This window comes from Pan troglodytes, chromosome 3 (assembly GCF_028858775.2).
Source record: "Pan troglodytes isolate AG18354 chromosome 3, NHGRI_mPanTro3-v2.0_pri, whole genome shotgun sequence".
In the NCBI taxonomy this organism is placed as follows: domain Eukaryota; kingdom Metazoa; phylum Chordata; class Mammalia; order Primates; family Hominidae; genus Pan; species Pan troglodytes.
Window position 1 is genome coordinate 73,504,116 of NC_072401.2, and position 18,373 is coordinate 73,522,488.

General features: G+C 38.4%; 2 protein-coding genes across 30 annotated transcripts in view; one reads left to right on the forward strand and one right to left on the reverse strand.

The window, feature by feature from the left end:
- AASDH (aminoadipate-semialdehyde dehydrogenase) overlaps positions 1-7,255 on the forward strand; it is a 53,995-nt gene extending 46,740 nt beyond the window's left edge. For 15 of the 20 annotated variants that reach the window (XM_063808849.1, XM_063808850.1, XM_016951684.3 and 12 more), the window contains 4 exons: positions 282-445; positions 1,881-2,003; positions 2,599-2,730; positions 6,754-7,255. In XM_063808849.1, coding sequence (XP_063664919.1) covers positions 282-445; positions 1,881-2,003; positions 2,599-2,730; positions 6,754-7,143 — 809 coding nt within the window. In that variant the 3' untranslated portion in view covers positions 7,144-7,255. The remainder of the gene's footprint in view (positions 1-281; positions 446-1,880; positions 2,004-2,598; positions 2,731-6,753) is intronic. The other 5 variants (XM_016951691.3, XM_063808856.1, XM_063808859.1 and 2 more) reach the window with 1 other exon arrangement.
- An 8,851-nt stretch (positions 7,256-16,106) lies between these two features.
- CRACD (capping protein inhibiting regulator of actin dynamics) overlaps positions 16,107-18,373 on the reverse strand; it is a 280,351-nt gene continuing 278,084 nt past the window's right edge. For all 10 annotated transcript variants that reach the window (XM_054683105.2, XM_016951699.4, XM_016951698.4 and 7 more), the window contains one exon: positions 16,107-17,894. In XM_054683105.2, coding sequence (XP_054539080.1) covers positions 17,734-17,894 — 161 coding nt within the window. In that variant the 3' untranslated portion in view covers positions 16,107-17,733. The remainder of the gene's footprint in view (positions 17,895-18,373) is intronic.

The following is an 18,373-nucleotide window of genomic DNA, read 5'->3' on the forward strand; positions in this document are numbered from 1 at the left end:
TGTACTTTATTATTTTTTCAGTAGTGAAGCGCTTCTTAAAAATATGTAAAAAAATTAGTGAAGTACTTTTAAAAGATAAGATACACCTACTAAATAGATATTTTACATAAGTGATTACTAATTCAGTTTCTGCTTTACATTGCTAAAATGTAAGCCAGATGAGCTTATCATAGAGCCTATGTATTAGAGGAGGACTGAATATAAATTGCATGCTGTAGGCTAAAGAATTATTTTCCAGTAATATATCTATATCAAATCTTTTGTGCTTTGTTTCTTGGTAGGCTGTTATAATGGATTAGTTTATGTTCTGAAAAGTAATAGTGGAGAAAAATACTGGATGTTTACTACTGAAGATGCTGTCAAAAGCTCGGCAACCATGGATCCAACCACAGGACTCATTTACATTGGATCTCATGACCAGCACGCATATGCTTTAGATATTTATGTAAGGATTGACCTCAAATTAGCTGGGCATGGTGGCGCATGCCTGTAATGGTAGTTACTCCAGAGGCTGAGGTGGGAGGATTGCGTGAACCTGGGAGGTGGAGGTTGCAGTGAGCCAAGATTGTGACAGTGTATTGCAGCCTGGGTGACAGAGTGAGACTCTATCTCAAAAAAAAAAAAAAAAGAAAATTCACCTCATTAGTCTAATACCATAAGCATAGAAGCATTAAATTTCAATACTTAGAAGAAGAGTGAGTAACTGTCAGGTGTAGTTGAGCCTTGGAACAGGTATTAACTATTTCCCAAGCTTGTGTGGTCTGGGAAGAATAAAGCATTAATTAAGTCTTAATATCTTAAGACCTTTTTAACTTCATTACCAAATTTACCACAAATAAGTGTGCTACTCAGAGTTTTGGAATTAAAGAATTTAGGATTATCATCTTGACAGTAGAAAAAAATGACGAAGATATCAATAAGATATTTTAAGACCTGATTACATAAAAATTAAAATGTTATGTAAGAATTATGAAATTAAGCTGGGAAAATTTTTGAAATAAATGTAAAAAAAGTAGAAATTCATTTATATTTATAAGTATTAATGAAAATAAAGATCAAATACAAATTAATAAGACAAATGTGGAGCAGATAGAAAAATAAACAAGGGACATTAATACACAGGACCCCAAAGAAGAGACAGCTAGTAAATGTATATAAATAGTTCATGAATTTAATAATCAAAGGAATGAAAATTAAAAACTCTTGAGATAAACAAATGGTATTAGATTAGAAGACATATTCATCATAACATTAAATGCTGATGAGAGTGGTAAGAGGTTGTAACTAGTGAGGCCTCTAATGAAAACGATTTGACCATAGGTAACAATATCATATCCTTGATCCAATAAAATTCGTTTTTTAGAAATCCTGGCAAAAATAATCAGAAACATAGTCAAATATATGCATTAAGATGCCTATTTCTAAGTTGTTTATAATACCTAGAAATTCCAAAAAACGTTCAATGATAAGGTAGAGAGAGAAATTATTTATGTTCATATGGGATATTATGGATTAAAATTATATTTAAATCATTTTACAAAATCAGTGAGCAAAATATGATACCAAGTTATATATTCAGAATGATCTCAGCTATATTAGATCGTGTGTGTGTATATACACATATTCTCAGATGTGTGCGCCCAGACACACACACCCATACCCCAAAAAGATCAAATGAGAAAATGCTAAAATGTTAACACTGGTTGTCTCTGGGTAGTGTCCTTTGTCTTTATACTAATCTGATTCTCCACAGTAGGCATGTATTTTATACTAAAGATAAAAACTTATATTAACTAAACAGACATAATATCATGAAGGGTAGGTTATATGGATTTGTTAACCATCAACAAGAACAAATTAATTTGTTTTCTTATTTGCAGAGAAAGAAGTGTGTTTGGAAGTCAAAATGTGGAGGAACTGTCTTTTCCTCTCCGTGTTTGAACCTGATTCCACATCATTTGTATTTTGCTACATTGGGAGGACTTTTACTGGCTGTAAATCCTGTAGGCATAAAATAATACGTATTGATTTTATTACTTTTCTTTAAATTTGTAAAACTTTTGCTTTGAGCTTTGAAAGTTTGAGTAGTTTTCAGTTAATTGTAGTAGTCCACATACACCAAACTGGAATTCATTAAAAATGATTGACATGAGATCTAGAAAGATAAGAAAATTTAAATTCCTGTATATATATATGTATTTTTTTGTTTGTTTGTTTGTTTGTTTTTTGACAGAGTCTCCCTCTGTCACCCAGGCTGGAGTGCAGTGGCGCAATCTCAGCTTACTGCAACCTCTGCCTCCTAGGTTCAAATTGACAGAATTTTTTTCATCATATTAAGAACTTTATGTCCATCACAGGGATAACTCTTAGGTGCTAGTTTTTTCTTTGCTGCTTTTATTGCAAGCCTTTTTCCTAGTTCTCATAAATAGCACTGATTAATTTTATATATGTATACCAGCTTCATTTATGTCTGCATACCACTACAGCATTTTCTGCTATTTTAGTTCTACCCCTAGGAGATGTATGAGTTTGTTTTTTAAAGGGTAACTGATTAGTAGGATGACATAAAATGCTGTGAATTGCTTTTTCCTGTGACAGGCTACTGGGAACGTTATTTGGAAACATTCCTGCGGAAAACCACTCTTCTCTTCCCCACGATGTTGCTCACAGTATATTTGTATTGGCTGTGTAGATGGGAATTTACTCTGCTTTACTCACTTTGGAGAACAGGTAATAGAACTAGAAATTTTTTATATATACATTTTTATATATATAAAAATGTATATATAAAAAATAGAACTAGAAATTTTATATATCTATAGTTCTATTTATATTTTTAAAATTTACTTTTCTTAAAGGCAAAGCAGATGGTGACAACTGAAGTAACATTTTAAACATCATTATTCAACTCACGGTGTTGAGAAGTAGTTCTATTTTAATTGTGAAGCCATGGATTTCTTAATTTTTTAAAGAAGACATAGTAGATTTAAAAGATTTCTACCCAAACATTGTTACACTTCTTTTGTCATCTCCCCCAATTTTTAAAATATTACCAGTTTTTAGCCTGTTTTATTATAACTTCTATTGAGATTATGAAAGTTTAAATAAAACCCCTGGATTCTTTTAATTGATACAGACATTTGTACCTATTTATGGGGTATGTATGTGATATTTTGTTACAATCATAGACTGTGTAATGATTAAGTCAGGGTGTTTGTGGTGTCCATCACCTTGAGTACTTATTATTTCTATGTGTTGGGATCATTTCACGTCTTCTCTTTTAGCTGTTCTGAAATATACAACATATTGTTGTTGGCTGTAGTCATCCTACTCTGCTACTGAACATTAGAACTTATTTTTTCTTACTATATGTTTTTACCTATTAACTAACCTGTTTTTATTTTTTTATTAGCCAACCCACCCCAACTTCTTTTTTTTTTTGAGACAGAATCTTGCTCTGTTACCAGGCTGGAGTACATTGGTGTGATCTTGGCTCACTGCAACCTCCACCTCGTGGGTTCAAGCAATTCTCCTGCTTCAGCCTCCCAAGTAGCTGGGACTACAGGCGCATGCTGCCATGCCTGGCTAATTTTTGTATTTTTAGTAGAGACGGGGTTTCACCATGTTGCCCAGGCTGGTCTCGAACTCCTGACCTCAAGTGATCCACCTGCCTCAGCCTCCCAAAGTATTGAGATTACAGGCATGAGCCACCACGCCCGGCCCCCAACTTCTAATATTCCATTTTCTTCCTCCCTGAGATCAACTTTTTTAGCTCTCACATATGAGTGAGAACATGCAATATTTGTCTTTTTGGGCCTGGCTTAATTTCACTTAAGATAAAAATCTCCAATGGCCGGGCATCATGGCTCACGCCTGTAATCCCAGCACTTTGGGAGGCCGAGGCGGGAGGATCACAGAGTCAGGAGATCGAGACCATCCTGGCCAACATGGTGAAACCCCGTCTCTACTAAAATACAAAAAAAAAATTAGCTGGGCATGGTGGCACGCGCCTGTAGTCCCAGCTACTTGGGAGGCTGAGGCAGGGGAATCGCTGGAACCCGGGAGGTGGAGGTTGCAGTGAGCCAAGATCGTGCCACTGCACTCCAACCTGGTGACAGAGCGAGACTGTCTCCAAAAAAAAAAAAAAAAAAGATAAAAGTCTCCAGTTCCATCCATGTTGCTGCAAATGACATGATTTCCTTGGTTTTTATGGCCTGATAGTATTTCACTGCATCTATATATACTACATTTTCTTTATCCACTCATCCATTGGTGGACACTTAAGTGCATTCCATATCTTTGCTCTTGTGAATTGTGCTGCAGTAAACATGGGAGATGGGAGTGCAGGTTGTCTCTTTGATATACTGATTTTTTGTCTTTGGGTAAATAGTAGTAGGACTGTTGGATATGATAGTTCTCTTCTTAGTTTTTTGAGAAATCTCCATACTGTTTTCCACAATGACTACCCTAATTTACATTCCCACCAGCAGTGTAAGTTCCTTTTTCTCCACATCCTTGTCAGCATTTGTTATGTTCTTTTAGTAACAGCCATTTTAACTTGGTAAGAAGATATCTCATTGTGGTTTTGATTTGCATTTCCCTGATCATTAGTGATGTTGAGTGTTTTTTTCATATACCTGTTAGCCATTTGTATGTCTTCTTTTGAGATATGTCTATTCATCTCCCTTGCCCACTTTTTAATAGGATTTGTTTACTGTTGTGTTGTTTGAGTTCCTCATATTCTATATATTAGTCCCTTGTTGGATGAATAGTTTGCAAGTATTTTCTCCCATTCAACAGGCTGTCTCTTCACTCTGTTGTTTCCTTTGCTGTGCAGAAGCTTTTTAGCTTAATATAGTCCCACTTAACTATTTTTGTTTTTGTTGCCTATACTTTTTAGGCCTTAGCTATAAAAGCTTTGCTTAGACCAGTGTCCTGAAGTGATTCCCTTATGTTTTCTTCTAGTAGTTTTAACTAGTTTTGGGTCTTAAATTTAAGTCTTTAATCCATCTCGAGTTTATTTTTATATGCAGTGAGAGAGAGGGGTCTGGTTTATTCTTCTGCATGTAGAGCTCCAATTTTCCCAGCACCATTTATTGAAGAGGGTGTCCATTCCCCATTGTGTATTTTTGACACCTTTCTCAAAACTCCATTGGCTGTAACTATGTGGATTTATTTCTAGGTTCTCCATTCTATTACATTGATCTATCTATTTTTATACCAATACAGTGCCATTTAGGCTAAATTAGCCTTATTTTGAAGTCAGTTACTGTGATGCCTCCAGCTTTGTTCTTTTTACCCAATATTGCTTTGGCTATTCTGGGTCTTTTTTGGTTCCATATGAATTTTATTTTCTTTAATTTTATTTTTTGAGTTGGAATCTTGTTCTGTTGCCCAGGCTGGAGTGCACTGGCACAGTTTTGGCTCACTGAAACCTCTGCCTCCTGGGTTCAAGCCATTCTCCTGCCTCAGCCTCCTGAATAGCTAGGATTACAGGTGTGTACCACCACACCCAGCTAATTTTTGTATTTTTAGTAGAGATGGGGTTTCACCATGTTGGCCAGGCTGGTCTCGAACTCCTGACCTCAGGTGATCCACCTGCCTTGGCCTCCCAAAGTGTTGGGATTACAGGTGTGAGCCACCGTGCCTGGCCACAACTTATAACTGTTTATCATTGCCCATAAACTCTTCCTTTCAGCACAATTAATTCTTTTTTCCTACATTTGGAAAAGAAGATACATAGTTTGTAAGAAGATATATTGAAAACTGGTCTCAATTTTTTTTTTTTTTTTTGAGACAAGGTCTCACTATCGCCCAGGGTGGAGTGCAGTAGTGTGATCTTGGCTCACTGCAACCTCTGCCTCCCAGGTTCAAGTGGTTCTCCCACCTCAGCCTCCCCAGTAGCTGGGACTGTAGGTGCGTGCCACCACACCTGGCTAATTTTTGTATTTTTAATAGAGACGGGGTTTCACCATGTTGGCCAAGCTGGTCTTGAACTCCTGACTGCAGGTGATCTGCCTGCCTTGGCCTCCCAAAATGCTGGGATTATAGGCATGAAACACCATGCCTGGCCCAGTTTTTAATAAGATACACTGAAGGCTGGATGTGGTGGCTCACACCTGTAATCTCTGCACTTTGGGAGGCCAAGGTGGGCGGATCACGAGGTCAGGAGATCGAGACCATCCTGGCTAACATGGTGAAACCTCATCTCTACTAAAAATACAAAAAATTACCTGGGTGTGGTGGCATGCACCTAGCTACTCGGGAGGCTGAGGTGGGAGAAGCACTTCAACCTGGCGAGCAGAGGATGCAGTGAGCTGAGATCATGCCACTGCACTCCAGCCTGGGCGACAGAGCAAGACTCCATCTCCAAAAATAATAATAATAATAATAATTAAAAATTAAAAAAAGATAATATTGAAAACTCAATGTAGTTTTACCTTTGAACTCTCTGTCTCTGAATAATACTAACTCTTGAATGGAGTTCAAAATTAATTTTACTTATTATGCACGGCAGTGAATCACATAGTAACAACACTCCAGTATATTTTGTCTTAGATTTTACATTTTACCACTGGGACAGAGGTCTAGTATGATAGTGCTACTTTTCAGAAAAAGCCATTTTGTCTGTGTATAGTTACCATTCAAATAGCCTATATCTCTTAGATTTGCATTAAGAACCTCGTAGAGCTTTAAGGGAGAATTGGAGCAATTAGATGAATGAATTATATTTATTTTTATTACTTGTTATAGGTTTGGCAGTTCTCTACCAGTGGACCAATCTTTTCATCCCCGTGTACCTCACCATCAGAGCAAAAAATATTTTTTGGTTCCCATGATTGCTTTATCTACTGTTGTAACATGAAAGGTCACCTGCAGTGGAAATTTGAAACTACTTCAAGGGTCTATGCAACACCGTTTGCTTTCCATAACTACAATGGCAGCAATGAAATGTTGCTGGCAGCAGCATCTACTGATGGGAAAGTGTGGATCTTGGAATCTCAGAGTGGACAATTGCAAAGTGTTTATGAACTTCCTGGAGAAGTCTTCTCTTCTCCTGTGGTCCTGGAATCAATGCTCATTATTGGGTGTAGAGATAATTATGTTTATTGTCTGGATTTATTGGGTGGCAATCAAAAATAATCAAATACAGTCCTTATTTGTATAACAAATGTGAGATATTTGAAAATATTTTACCATTATACAGCATGTGGACTTATTTTATATTAAAGAAGATTATATTTTGGCTAAGAAATGGAAACTTGTCTACTACACTTGATTAGAGAACAACTATATTTTACTTCCCATAGGAATGACAGAAGCTTTTACAAGGAGTTAGAGAACAAAACACATCAATATAATTAGTAGCACTTTTGTTTAATTAGGTGTGATGGTTAACTTTATATGTCAGCTTGACTGGCTAAGGGATGCTCAGATAGCTGGTAAAACATTATTTCTGGGTTTGTCTGTGAGGCTGTTTCTGGAAAAGATGATTAGCATTTGAATTTGAATCAGTAGACTGAGTAAAGAAGGTCCTCCCTCACCAGTGTGCCAATGTCGGTGGCATCGTTCAATCTGATGAGGGCCTGAATAGAATGAAAAGGTAGAGGAGGGGAAAATGCTGTCTTCTTGCTGAGATGTATCCATCATCTGCTCCTGCCCTTGGACATCAGGGCTCCTGGTTCTGAAGCCTTTGGACCACTCTCCTGGGTCTCCAGCATGCAAATGGCAGATGGTGGTACTTCTCAGTCTCCATAATCACTTAAGCCAATTTTCATAATACATCATCTCTCCTAATCGCTAGGTTTCTATGGAGAACCCTAATACATTAGGCTAATTTTATGTTTTTTTCTTTAAAAAAGCAAGATCCCAGCTGGGGGGCGGGGGGAGAAACAGAATATACTTGGTGGGTTAAAAACAGTCTTTATTACGTGAATTTGTCATTCATGGCAAAAGGTTTTCCAAGGCAGGATCTAGTTACCGAATTACGTTCCTTAGTTATTTTTAAATGAAGTACTAATGTAGAATAAAATAAACACACATATACCACACCCCCCACATAGTACAATTTCATGGTTATACATGGTGATTTCAGGCATTCATTGTTCCTAGCAATGCCCTTTCCTTAAAATTTTGATCTTTTGCGGGCAGCCAAGATGGCCGAATAGGAACAGCTCCGGTCTACAGCTCCCAGCATGAGCGACGCAGAAGACGGGTGATTTCTGCATTTCCATCTGAGGTACCAGGTTCATCTCACTAGGGAGTGCCAGAGAGTGGGCGCAGGACAGTGGGTGCAGCACAATGCGTGAGCCGAAGAGGGTGAGGCATTGCCTCACTCGGGAAGCGCAAGGGGTCAGGGAGTTCCCTTTCCTAGTCAAAGAAAGGGGTAACAAATGGCACCTGGAAAATCGGGTCACTCCCACACTAATACTGCGCTTTTGCAACGGGCTTAAAAAATGGCACACCAGGAGATTATATCCTGCACCTACCTTGGAGGGTACTATGCCCACAGAGTCTCGCTGATTGCTAGCACAGCAGTTTGAGATCAAACTGCAAGGTGGCAGTGAGGCTGGGGGAGGGGCACCTGCCATTGCCCAGGCTTGCTTAGGTAAACAAAGCAGCCAGGAAGCTTGAACTGGGTGGAGCCCACCACAGCTCAAGGAGGCCTGCCTGCCTCTGTAGGCTCCACCTCTGGGGGCAGGGCACAGACAAACAAAAAGACAGCAGTAACCTCTGCAGACTTAAATGTCCCTGTCTGACAGCTTGGAAGAGAGCAGTGGTTCTCCCAGCACGCAGCTGGAGATCTGAGAACAGGCAGACTGCCTCAAGTGGGTCCCTGATCCCTGACCCCTGAGCAGCCTAACTGGGAGGCACCCCCCAGTAAGGGCAGACTGACACCTCACACAGCCAGGTACTCCTCTGAGACAAAACTTCCAGAGGAACGATCAGACAGCAGCATTCATGGTTAACGAAAATCCGCTGTTCTGCAGCCACCACTGCTGATACCCAGACAAACGGTGTGGAGTGGACCTCTAGCAAACTCCAACAGACCTGCAGCTGAGGGCCCTGTCTGTTAGAAGGAAAACTAACAAACAGAAAGGACATCCACACCAAAAACTCATCTGTACATCACCATCATCAAAGACCAAAAGTAGATAAAAACCACAAAGATGGGGAAAAAACAGAGCAGAAAAACTGGAAACTCTAAAAAGCAGAGCGCCTCTCCTCCTCCAAAGGAATGCAGTTCCTCACCAGCAACGGAACAAAGCTGGACAGAGAATGACTTTGACGAGTTGAGAGAAGGCTTCAGACGATCAAACTACTCCGAGCTACAGGAGGAAATTCATACCAAAGGCAAAGAAGTTAAAAACTTCTTTGAAAAAAATTTAGACAAATGTATAACTAGAATAACCAATACAGAGAAGTGCTTAAAGGAGCTGATGGAGTTGAAAGCCAAGGCTCGAGAACTACGTGAAGAAAGAATGCAGAAGCCTCAGGAGCCAATGCAATCAACTGGAAGAAAGGGTATCAGCCATGGAAGATGAAATGAATGAAATGAAGTGAGAAGGGAAGTTTAGAGAAAAAAGAATAAAAAGAAATGAACAAAGCCTCCAAGAAATATGGGACTATGTGAAAAGACCAAATCTACGTCTGATTGGTGTACCTGAAAGTGACAGGGAGAATGGAACCAAGTTGGAAAACACTCTGCAGGATATTATCCAGGAGAACTTCCCCAATCGAGCAAGGCAGGCCAACATTCAGATTCAGGAAATACAGAGAACACCACAAAGATACTCCTCGAGAGGAACAACTCCAAGACACATAATTGTCAGATTCACCAAAGTTGAAATGAAGGAAAAAATGCTAAGGGCAGCCTGAGAGAATGGTCGGGTTACCTACAAAGGGAAGCCCATCAGACTAACAGCTGATCACTCAGCAGAAACTCTACAAGCCAGAAGAGAGTGGGGGCCAATATTCAACATTCTTAAAGAAAAGAATTTTCAACCCAGAATTTCATATCCAGCCAAACTAAGCTTCCTAAGTGAAGGAGAAATAAAATCCTTTACAGAGAAGCAAATGCTGAGAAATTCTGTCACCACCAGGCCTGCCCTAAAAGAGCTTCTGAAGGAAGCACTAAACATGGAAAGGAACAACCGGTACCAGCCACTGCAAAATCATGCCAAATTGTAAAGACCATCAAGCCTAGGAAGAAACTGCATCAACTAATGAGCAAAATAACCAGCTAACATCATAATGACAGGATCAAATTCACACATAACAATATTAACTTTAAATGTAAATGGACCAAATGCTCCAATTAAAAGACAAAGACTGGCAAATTGGATAAAGAGTTAAGACCCACCAGTGTGCTGTATCCAGGAAACTCATCTCACGTGCAGAGACACACATAGGCTCAAAATAAAAGGATGGAGGAAGATCTACCAAGCAAATGGAAAACAAAAAAAGGCAGGGGTTGCAATCCTAGTCTCGGATAAAACAGACTTTAAACCAACAAAGATCAAAAGAGACAAAGAAGGGAATTACATAATGGTAAAGGGATCAATTCAACAAGAAGAGCTAACTATCCTAAATATATATGCACCCAATACAGGAGCACCCAGATTCATAAAGCAAGTCCTGAGTGACCTACAAAGAGACTTAGACTCCCACACAATAATAATGGGAGACTTTAACACCCCACTGTCAACATTAGACAGATCACCGAGACAGAAAGTTAACAAGGATACCCAGGAATTGAACTCAACGCTGCACCAAGCGGACCTAATAGACATCTACAGAACTCTCCACCCCAAATCAACAGAATATACATTCTTCTCAGCACCACACCACACCTATTCCAAAATTGACCATATAGTTGGAAGTAAAGCACTCCTCAGCAAATGTAAAAGAACAGAAATTATAACAAACTGTCTCTCAGACCACAGTGCAATCAAACTAGAACTCAGGATTAAGAAACTCACTCAAAACCGCTCAACTGCATGGAAACTGAACAACCTGCTCCTGAATGACTACTGGGTACATAATGAAATGAAGGCAGAAATCAAGATGTTCTTTGAAACCAATGAGAACAAAGATACAACATACCAGAATCTCTGGGACACATTCAAAGCAGCGTGTAGAGGGAAATTTATAGCACTAAATGCCCACAAGAGAAAGCAGGAAAGATCCAAAATTGACACCCTAACATCACAATTAAAAGAACTAGAAAAGCGAGAGCAAACACATTCAAAAGCTAGCAGAAGGCAAGAAATAACTAAAATCAGAGCAGAACTGAAGGAAATAGAGACACAAAAAACCCTTCAAAAAATTAATGAATCCAGGAGCTGGTTTTCTGAAAGGATCAACTAAATTGATAGACCACTAGCAAGACTAATAAAGAAGAAAAGAAAGAAGAATCAAATAGATGCAACAAAAAAATGATAAAGGGGATATCACTACCGATCCCACAGAAATACAAACTACCATCAGAGAATACTACAAACACCTCTACGCAAATAAACTAGAAAATCTAGAAGAAATGGATAAATTCCTCGACACATACACCCTCCCAAGACTAAACCAGGAAGAAGTTGAATCGCTGAATAGACCAATAACAGGCTCTGAAATTGTGACAATAATCAATAGCTTACCAACCAAAAAGAGTCCAGGACCAGATGGATTCACAGCCGAATTCTACCAGAGGTACAAGGAGGACCTGGTACCATTCCTTCTGAAACTATTCCAATCAATAGAAAAAGAGGGAATCCTCCCTAACTCATTTTATGAGGCCAGCATCATCCTGATAGCAAAGCCGGGCAGAGACACAACCAAAAAAGAGAATTTTAGACCAATATCCTTGATGAACATTGACGCAAAAATCCTCAATAAAATACTGGCAAACTGAATCCGGCAGCACATCAACAAGCTTATCCACCATGAACAAGTGGGCTTCATCCCTGGGATGCAAGGCTGGTTCAATATACACAAATCAATAAACATAATCCAGCATATAAACAGAACCAAAGACAAAAACCACATGATTATCTCAATAGAGGCAGAAAAGGCCTTTGACAAAATTCAACAACCCTTCATGCTAAAAACTCTCAATAAATTAGGTATTGATGGGACATATCTCAAAATAATAAGAGCTATCTATGACAGACCCACAGCCAATATCATACTGAATGGACAAAAACTGGAAACATTCCCTTTGAAAACTGGCACAAGACAGGGATGCCCTCTCTCACCACTCCTATTCAACACAGTGTTGGAAGTTCTGGTCAGGGCAATTAGGCAGGAGAAGGAAATAAAGGGCATTCAATTAGGAAAAGAGGAAGTCAAATTGTCCCTGTTTGCAGATGACATGATTGTATATCTAGAAAACCCCATCATCTCAGCCCAAAATCTCCTTAAGCTGATAAGCAACTTCAGCAAAGTCTCAGGATACAAAATCAATGTGCAAAAATCACAAGCATTCTTATACACCAATAACAGACAAACAGAGAGCCAAATCATGAGTGAACTCCCATTCACAATTGCTTCAAAGAGAATAAAATACCTAGGAATACAACTTACAATGGAGGTGAAGGACCTCTTCAAGGAGAACTACAAACCACTGCTCAGTGAAATAAAAGAGGATACAAACAAATGGAAGAACATTCCATGCTCATGGGTAGGAAGAATCAATATCGTGAAAATGGCCATACTGCCCAAGGTAATTTATAGATTCAATGCCATCCCCATCAAGCTACCAATGACTTCTTCACAGAATTGGAAAAAACTACTTTAAAGTTCATATGGAACCAAAAAAGAGCCCGCATCACCAAGTCAATCCTAAGCCAAAAGAACAAAGCTGGAGGCATCACGCTACCTGACTTCAAACTATACTACAAGGCTACAGTAACCAAAGCAGCATGGTACTGGTACCAAAACAGAGATATAGATCAATGGAACAGAACAGAGCCCTTAGAAATAACGCCACATATCTACAACTATCTGATCTTTGACAACCTGACAAAAACAAGCAATGGGGAAAGGATTCCCTATTTAATAAATGGTGCTGGGAAGACTGGCTAGCCATATGTAGAAAGCTGAAACTGGATCCCTTCCTTACACCATATACAAAAATTAATTCAAGATGGATTAAAGACTTAAACGTTAGACCTAAAACCATAAAAACCCTAGAAGAAAACCTAGGCATTACCATTCAGGACATAGGCATGGGCAAGGACTTCATGTCTAAAACACCAAAAGCAATGGCAACAAAAGCCAAAATTGACAAATGGGATCTAATCAAACTAAAGAGCTTCTGCACAGTAAAAGAAACTACCATCAGAGTGAACAGGCAACTTACAAAATGGGAGAAAATTTTCACAACCTACTCATCTGACAAAGGGCTAATATCCAGAATCTACAATGAACTCAAGCAAATTTACAAGAAAAAAACAACCCCATCAAAAAGTGGGCAAAGGACATGAACAGACACTTCTCAAAAGAAGACATTTATGCAGCCGAAAAACACATGAAAAAATGCTCACCATCACTGGCCATCAGAGAAATGCAAATCAAAACCACAATGAGATACCATCTCACACCAGTTAGAATGGCAATCATTAAAAAGTCAGGAAACAACAGGTTCTGGAGAGGATGTGGAGAAATAGGAACACTTTTACACTGTTGGTGGGACTGTAAACTAGTTCAACCATTGTGGAAGTCAGTGTGGCGATTCCTCAGGGATCTAGAACTAGAAATACCATTTGACCCAGCCATCCCATTACTGGGTATATACCCAAAGGACTATAAATCATGCTGCTCTAAAGACACATGCACACGTATGTTTATTGCGGCACTATTCACAATAGTAAAGACTTGGAAGCAACCCAAATGTCCAACAATGATAGACTGGATTAAGAAAATGTGGCACATATACACCATGGAATACTATGCAGCCATACAAAATGATTTGTTCATGTCCTTTGTAGGGACACATGAAATTGGAAATCATCATTCTCAGTAAACTGTCAGAAGGACAAAAAACCAAACACTGCATGTTCTCACTCATAGGTGGGAATTGAACAATGAGAACACAAGGACACAGGAAGGGGAACATCACACTCTGGGGACTGTTGTGGGGTAGGGGGAGGGGGGAGGGATAGCATTAGGAGATATACCTAATGCTAAATGACGAGTTAATGGGTGCAGCACACCAGTATGGCACATGTATACATATGTAACTAACCTGCACATTGTGCACATGTACCCTAAAACTTAAAGTATAATAATAATAAAATTAAATTAAAAAAAAAAAAAAGCTAAGTAGGGTCAAGCCTGGTTAGTACTTAGATGGGAGACCTCCTTGGAATACTAAGTGCCGTAGGTTTAAGAAAAATATGCAAAATATTTTAAAAATAAATAAAATTAATTCAAGTTATACATACTAAAAAAAAATTTGATCTTTTGCTCATCTTGGAATGGGTTTTTTTTTGCATTAATTTTGATTTTTTTAAAATACTGCATCAAAATAGTATTTCTCTTGATTACTGAGTTTTCTGGCAGCCAAGGCAAGTGCTCACATGCCTAACTCACTTTTCATTTCACCAAGGTCTGGCCCTTTAAGTCAGTATGTCTGATGTGTGGCCATAAGCTGCAGTTCTCACGTGCTCTCAGCTGCTGCTTCTGCTGCTGCTGCTGGTGAGTAGCCCATGCTGTGAGGTCGCTGTACAATCCTTGTGTCTGAGACCCAGACCATTCAATTCCAAGTTAGGATTGAGACAAACATTTTATTTGCCCCCGTTCATTATTTTTCTCTAAAAATACCTAGGGAAAAAAATGTAATAAAACACTTTAAAGTTGTTCTTGTTCAACAAAAGTTATGTAAATATAATGAGATTGTTTTGCAGTTGGTCATCGAAATCACATTCCATCAGTGCCGAAGATCTCATGGGTATTTTTTATTGAAAGATCTTTTCCCTTCAATAATGGACATTTTACATTAAAACTTTATACAACTAAAATATCCAAATTATATTAAAATCACACTAAGGTATTTTCATTAAGAAGTCTCTACTTTACTGTTGGTAAAAATATTGTGAGACACTTGTAACTAATGTTTCTGCTTTAAAATAAGCAATTAAACTAAACGTCACAAGAAGAGACAATACATACTATACATTTGCAGATAACTGGCTAAATGATAATAGTAATAATGTCTGTGTAAGAATCAATTGCACTTGAAAAATTAAAAAAGTAAACAAAAAACCCTCTAGTTTTATATATAAGTCTATGAACAGAGGTTAATCATCTATAACCTTGCCAGGAGAAGTGTATGTTTGTTTAAATAAAAAAAAAAAAAGCTTGCATTTAACATAGTAATCATTCATTTAAAAAAAAATCTTGAACTTTTTATATGTTTTTACAGAATTCCCCATAGTTTGTTGCTCAGAAGACTACTAAAGCAAAATAACACTTCATTGGTATTTAGTGCAAATTTGGGGTGATTTTGAAATGAAATGTTAAACATGTACCCTTTAGAAGCTGTTAGAAGTAAGTACTGTGACTGCCCTTTCTTCAGTATACTCTTCTTTTAAAGACTTTGATGGAAAAATTTTAACTGAGGTATTTCGCCTATTTTGTTTGGGCACAGTGATATCCCAGCCAATACAAAGATGACACATCTACAATTTTTTGTAACTGATCTTAGTTCCCCACCTGTTCCCTGCCATAATTGGGATATTGTCCAAAGCTGACAGGATGAAAGAAAAAGTCAATTCAGAAGAATTACTGTAGCATTATCATTCCAGGGCTGTAGGTGGAAAGATTCCCATTAAAAAGTGTTATATTAGTGAGGAAATCATTGGAACTAATAAATGCCTACATATAAGATTTAGAAATGAACATTAGTATGGAAGACGTGCAGTGAAATACTAATTGCTTGCCATAGCAATAAAAAAAGGTTACATTGATTTTTAACAGTCTGAAGGTCCAGTATATATGATATTAAATCCAACTTGCAAGAGTACAACTATCCACTTGACCACACATGCCAGCTGCTACAGTGAGGCTGAGCTATTGTTTCTAGAAAGAAAATGGTTTCTACATGGTAAATGACTTTGCCATCATCCTTTATTTAAGGTACATGGTAGAATAACAGCACATTGCATACTGAGCGAGCATAAAGGAAAGTAATGATGGATACTTAATAAAGCATGTTTTTGTAGGAGAGGAAAAAGGATGTAATTCCCTCTGCACAGAGCAAAGGATGTGTACCTATATTTTGGAGTAAGAATCTAAGAAAAGGGGAATATGCCAACACTATGAAATATAAGGTTAGCACCAGCAATATGTGAGTTTGCTAGTATGTCTATGTTTCATGTAAATTTAGGGCAATAAAAGTGAATATATGTGGCTTTTAAACTGCCAAGTCCCTTCTTTGTATGCACATGTGTATGATGATAAAAAGGCCACTTAAAACTCAGATGTTTTTTAAAGGTAGCAAGGTGAATGCTCAAAATTAGAAATGCTACTGGACATGTGACTCTAAATATGAATTAATTATAGTAAAGAAAAGACTTTCTGCAGGAAGTCCTTATTACAAAGGCTCCAAATCTTGGCTTCCTGTTTATTTTCCCTAAAGACCAAAGGGAATTTTCAAACATGTGATGTCAATAACCTGTTGCTTCTTGTAATAAATGGCTGGCTTGGGGGGTTGTTTTATTATTTTTCCTGTCTCACTGTTGCTTTTTGAGTGAATGAGCCTCCCCTTCGAAGTCTGAAAAACTAGATTGCATTAGGATCAGTGTTTCTCACAGTTCTTAACCTTTGGGATCTATCAGAACTGACCCGAAGAGTTTTTGCCAGAATACATATTCTTGGCCCAGTCCCCACAGGCTCTGATTGAGTAGGCCCTAGGAGGGCCTACACATCATAAGAACTACTGCCCTAGACGGAGATTCTCAGAGACAGAAAGTGAACTTGTAGCTCTGATCTAGAATTGTCTTTCTTCACTACATTAAATTAAAATGTTCCCTGGGAGCCAACTGGGCCAAATGCTTCACATGTCCTTAAGGAGGGTATTGGAATAACAGGGCCCCACACTATGAATCCACAGTGCGGTAAAAATGTGAATGGATGTGCCTTCTGGGTTACAGCTTCAGAGTAGGGAAAACTCATGAAAACTAACATGGGCACAGTTGGGTGCCAGAATGTTCCTTGTGATTCCCAATTACTCACTGCATTCAGGAGAATGGGTGTTCTTGCTTTTAGCTAGATATGATCCTTTCACCATTACTGTAGAAAGGATAAACATTCCCAGACATATGGTAGAGCAAATGTTTTGGACAAAGAAAATTAGTGCATAGAATCAAAAAACCATTACAAAAGGTTGGCAAAAGTACATGTTCTGAATGGTGTGTGGGTGGGTGTGTGTGCAAGGCCATGAAATGGGCATGGCAGGCTCTCACGAGTTCTTAGCTTAGAGATTTTGCTTCATGTGGTCCTGTGGACGGAATTTTCTCTTGAGAACTAGGAGGAGCTCGAGGCACCAGGACCTAGGGTTGTGCAAATCCACTCTTTACAATGAACACCACCAGTTCAGTTTCTAAACATTATTTTGGAGCCTATAAAACATGCTTCTTTTCCCTAGCTTGATTTCTTTACCCCATATAAAAAATAAATAAATAAAAAGGGCAAGAGAGGAGCCAATAACTGGCAGTAGGGATGGGTGAGAGTCACTCTTTACTTAATAATCTGTGGACAGTCGCTCCAAGCCTTTGCTTTTCTTTTGGCCAAAGCCAGCCAGGCTGGTTCTGTTGACACGGGGGCAGCATCCGGGGTGGAAAACCTCTTGGTGACTTCTTTTACCAGCGGTGCTGGGGGAGCCGAGTCGGAGATCTCCACTGGATTTTGTTTTGAAGGAAAAGGAAAAAGTAAGTTCACAGCCACATTACAAATTTTCTTTTTAATTAACAGATAAACTATGTATTTATCATGACAAACTGTATTTGTCATGTACAACATTGTTTTGAAATATGTATACATTGTGAAATAGCTAAATCTAACTAATTAAAATATACAAAACCTCACAGTTATCATTTTTATGGTGAGAGCATTTAAAATCTACTCTCTTAGGTCTCTTGAACGTATTCCTCTTATCTAACTGAAATTTTGTATCCTTTGATGAACATCTCTCCAACACCCCCCACCCCAGCCATATTTTGATTTATCAGAAGTGTGAGACTGAAAAAAGAAAACCCAGTGAAACACAGAGAGGCAAATTCCTGGACTCCCTCAGTGAGGAGAATGAAGGAAAGCAAGCTATGTGTTTATAACTCTTGCACACAGAATTACAACAACCAAAGTAGTCAGTTCTAATTTC